Below are 3,896 nucleotides of genomic sequence, written 5' to 3'. Positions count from 1 at the left end.
TTATTCGTTGAAGAGTAGAATTTTTTTCTGTCGTTGAATGGTTGAGACCGTAACCGAAAGAAATAATAAGGGTTTGGAAATAAAAAAACAATTTAAACTTGTCCCCTCATAATTATATTCTTTAAAGCCTTTCAAGATTCAGTTTTAAATCTTTCGTTGATTTAGAATAAATTCACATAATCCATTGGCACATAAACAATCTAATTTGTTACTTAACAGATTAGGATGCGCAATTAATTAAATACATAAAAATTGGCAAGAGCCGAACTCGTTGACGCGCTTCGCGTATACAATTTAAGCTCTCTATTTTCAGATTTAATCAAATGACATAATTCTCAAAAATAACATTTAAGCCCCATTTGTGAAGTTGACAGTGCAGATTCAAAGTAATAATTTTGGTTCGAAAATACAAATATCTTATGTTTTCCCGCTCTTCAAACTCTTTTATCACCATCGTTTAGGGTGAAGATTTCCTCTTCTTTTTGGTTAGGACCAACTGAATTGCTCACGTCCCGGAATTTTCCAAACATTTGACCAATAGTAAAATAGGTCATTTTGCTTCGCCTACAGGAGATGAATCATAATATCACTCATTCCATCATTGACCCAGATAATTTTATAATTCGTCGTCTCATTTACCTGGTTTTAAACTTCGAAATTAATTAAAACTTTTAGAGAACAATATAAATTATACCGCGCAACGAGCCCTCTTTTGGTTATGCGCGATGGAATTTTAATACCTAAGTTTCACATCCCCAGGTTGCACGAGGGACAGTTCGAATTGAAACCTTCGACGTTACACTCATCAAAACGAATTAAATTGCCATAACATTTTAAAACGATTCAAAATCATTGGTTTTATCTACACGATTATTCTACAAAAATATAAAATTGACATCAGCTTTCGAGATCACCTGATGCAATTTAATGGCATTGGTTTTCACTAAATCATCACTTGCTAGAGAGAATTAAATATTCTCCAATATTCGAGTTTAACTTAATGTACAGTCGACGATACTTACCGTGCCGCTATTTACCTTGCCGCTTCCCCCAACTCTCGGTCGAGCTCTTCCCCCACCTCGACCGCGGCAAACGTACGTAGCTAGCGAAACAATTCACATCAAGCACAACACATCAAGATCAGACTCGTGAGTAGGGGAAAAACGTTTCCAGGAAAATTACTCCCCTACGGTCCCATCCGCGGCAAGGTAAAAAGCGTAGAATGTATTAATGAGTATTAAGTTGACTTGTATTTTAATGGTCCAAATCCTAATTAAAGTCCCTGCTAAAAAAAACTACATAATAAACTACATGGGAACCTTTTGGGAACCCATATGGGATCCTTGTTTGAATTCCGATCTCAAATTACGACCTGCGATAAGTTGGGAAATATTTGGTAGGTTCCCACATGGGTTTTTATATGAATACCGTTTTGGAAACCTATGAACTTTAATCTACGTTATTAAATTTTACCTGTCATATATTCTTTAATATTTCGCACGTCACAAATTATAGTGAAACTCTGTTATAGCGCCGATTTTGGGGCTGACGGTGGGTGGGAACTAACTCATTACAGCCAGCTCCGCTTTTGTTTGTTCATGCTTGTCAAACATTTTCCTTTTGGTCCATATATTCCAATTTTACTCGAAAGTTTGGTCAAGTTTTTCCTGACAAAATTTTCTCTGTGCAGCAGTGTTAAACGAGAATTATTTATGATTTTTATCTTACCCGAGAACGTCCTATGTCTTTAAAACGCCTTTAGGACATCTTGGGGACATTAGCCGTCTTAGAGACGTTCATTGAACCGACATTGGACGTTCTAGGAACGTCTCTAGGACGTTTTTGTGATATTTTTGGTTTTGTGCCCACTGGGAAATTTACTGAGGAAGTGACAAAATATTGTTTCAAACTTATATTACCAAAAATAACTCAGTTACACTAATAAAACTGAAAAAACAAGCTGTTAAACGTACCACCGTGCTTGTAAGGGTTAAATAAATAGCTATGTGGAATATGAAAATCAATTTTATTTTTATTAGATTTAAGTGAAATATCTCTACACTCAATGCGCTCCTAAAACTGAATAAACAAATACATTTCTGGCTCGACTCCAGGCTTAACCATAAGGTTGAACAATTTACAAACTTTTTGAAAGAATCTATATTTTGATACGTCCAAGCTTTGAATGATTAGTGCGTCTGAAAGTATTCAGGTATAGAAATAAACAAATTTTAAATAATGTTAACTGTTGTCTTTGCTAAATTAGCTGGAGTATGGTGTTGGCCAGTCTTCTTTAATCATATCGCTAGCTTTTTCAGCGACCATAATTGTCGGTGCGTTAGTATTTCCTCGAGGAACAAATGGCATTATAGATGCATCAACTACTCGCAGTCCTTTAATTCCATATACTCTCAGTCTTGGATCCACAACAGCTTCTGAATCTTCCTTGGGTCCCATTTTACAAGTCCCTACTTGATGATTAATCGGGTCAGCGTAATTTCTTAAGATGCATATCCAATACTGGTCACTATTAAAAGTGAAATTATTACACGGTGCTTTCGGAACTTTGTCCAATTTATACCCATTTTCTTGGAATGTTTTCGTATTGAATAATGTAAGGCTATGTCGTATAATTTCTAGTGTAAGATTTACATCAGAATCATCCTTAAGATATCCGGCATATATTAGAGGTTTTCCCCAGACTGGGTCCGCACTGTTAAGTTTAATGTACCCATGACTTGTAGGAGTAAGGAGAACTGTTTTAATAATAATTCGATCATAGTAAGATAAAGGTTTTAGACCTTTAGTGAGAGAATTCGTTCCTAAAAAGATTAACTGAGTATTGGGTGCTTTTTCACTTTCATGAGATTTCGTTTTGCTAAAGGCATTAACTATCAGAGGTCCTATTGATGATAAAGGACCATTGTGCTTCTCTAAATACTGTTTTAAATCTGCAGTTTTTTCTTCATTAGATTTGTCGGTAATTGTTGTGTTCAACAAAATTGTTACTCCAGTGCACGAAACGTGATCTCGAAGATTTCTGCCCACTGGTGAATTTTTAATTACTTTGATACCAAGCTTCTGAAGATCTTCTGCTGGCCCTATGCCAGAAAGCATTAGCAACTGTGGAGAGTTAACAGTTCCACCAGAGATAATTACTTCCTTTGTAGCCAATGCCACTTTTTTTATTCTGCTGTTGTTGACAGTGGAAGTGTACTCAATACCAATAGCCCTGTTGCTTATTGGGTGAATTTTGATTTTCGTTACGTAAGCCTCAGTTTCGATAAACAAATTAGTCCTTTTGTTTCTGATCGGCTTAATAAATGCGGTGTTGGTACTTTGACGTTGTCCATCTCTTGAGGTTGTTTGAAGAATCATTGTACCCAATTGATTTTCTCCATTTAAATCCACTTTCTTATAACCAATTTCCTGACATGCTTCAAAAATATTTTTCACATTTTCATCTGCATATGGAAATCTTTGGACTGATAGATATCCTCCAATTCCGTGGTATTCTGAGTTATTCTTCACAATCTGCGCATTTACAATTTGAACATAATTTATTATTAACAATTTTTAAAAGGAATAATTTTCAAGCATGTTTTATTTGGCTGATTTTTATTTTTATTTGCATAAATAGTTAGAACTAAGCAAGGTGCCAGAATGGAATCAAAAATGTAATTCATTTTCTTTTGTTTATAGGACTGCACCTTAACTAGAATTAAATTTTACCTCTTCATCCAAATTGTTTTCAGATTTCTTAAAATAAGGTAGCACTTCTTTATAACTCCAACCTGTATTACCCAATTCAGCCCATTTATTGTAATCCGCCCGATTACCTCTCATATATGCCATACCATTATACGAAGTAGATCCACCCATCATCTGCAATTTTT

General features: G+C 35.1%; 2 protein-coding genes across 2 annotated transcripts; both read right to left on the bottom strand.

The window, feature by feature from the left end:
- Positions 1 to 2,262: 2,262 nt before the first annotated feature.
- LOC117169862 (choline dehydrogenase, mitochondrial-like) lies at positions 2,263 to 2,475 on the bottom strand. The gene has a single exon (XM_033356370.1). The coding sequence runs from the start codon at positions 2,455 to 2,457 to the stop codon at positions 2,263 to 2,265; it is 195 nt and encodes a 64-aa protein (XP_033212261.1). The 5' UTR covers positions 2,458 to 2,475.
- Positions 2,476 to 2,620: 145 nt separating this feature from the next.
- Positions 2,621 to 3,882, bottom strand: LOC117169861 (glucose dehydrogenase [FAD, quinone]-like). The gene is made up of 3 exons (XM_033356369.1): positions 3,733 to 3,882; positions 2,732 to 3,534; positions 2,621 to 2,636 (listed from the first exon to the last, which is right to left on the bottom strand). The coding sequence occupies exons 1-3, from the start codon at positions 3,880 to 3,882 to the stop codon at positions 2,621 to 2,623; spliced, it is 969 nt and encodes a 322-aa protein (XP_033212260.1).
- Between the last annotated feature and the right edge of the window lie 14 nt (positions 3,883 to 3,896).

This window comes from Belonocnema kinseyi, chromosome 3, assembly GCF_010883055.1.
Source record: "Belonocnema kinseyi isolate 2016_QV_RU_SX_M_011 chromosome 3, B_treatae_v1, whole genome shotgun sequence".
Classification (NCBI taxonomy): Eukaryota; Metazoa; Arthropoda; class Insecta; order Hymenoptera; family Cynipidae; genus Belonocnema; species Belonocnema kinseyi.
Note: the sequence above shows the minus strand (reverse complement) of the source record. Positions and strands in the feature narration are given on the sequence as shown.

Bases quoted from the DNA above. Each gene is read 5' to 3' on its own strand.
- LOC117169862 (XM_033356370.1), bottom strand. From the start codon at position 2,457: ATGGGACCCAAGGAAGATTCAGAAGCTGTTGTGGATCCAAGACTGAGA.
- LOC117169861 (XM_033356369.1), bottom strand. From the start codon at position 3,882: ATGGGTGGATCTACTTCGTATAATGGTATGGCATATATGAGAGGTAAT. The intron at 3,535-3,732 runs GTAAAATTTAAT...GTAAATGCGCAG, and splicing joins AAAACAATTTGGATGAAGAG to ATTGTGAAGAATAACTCAGA.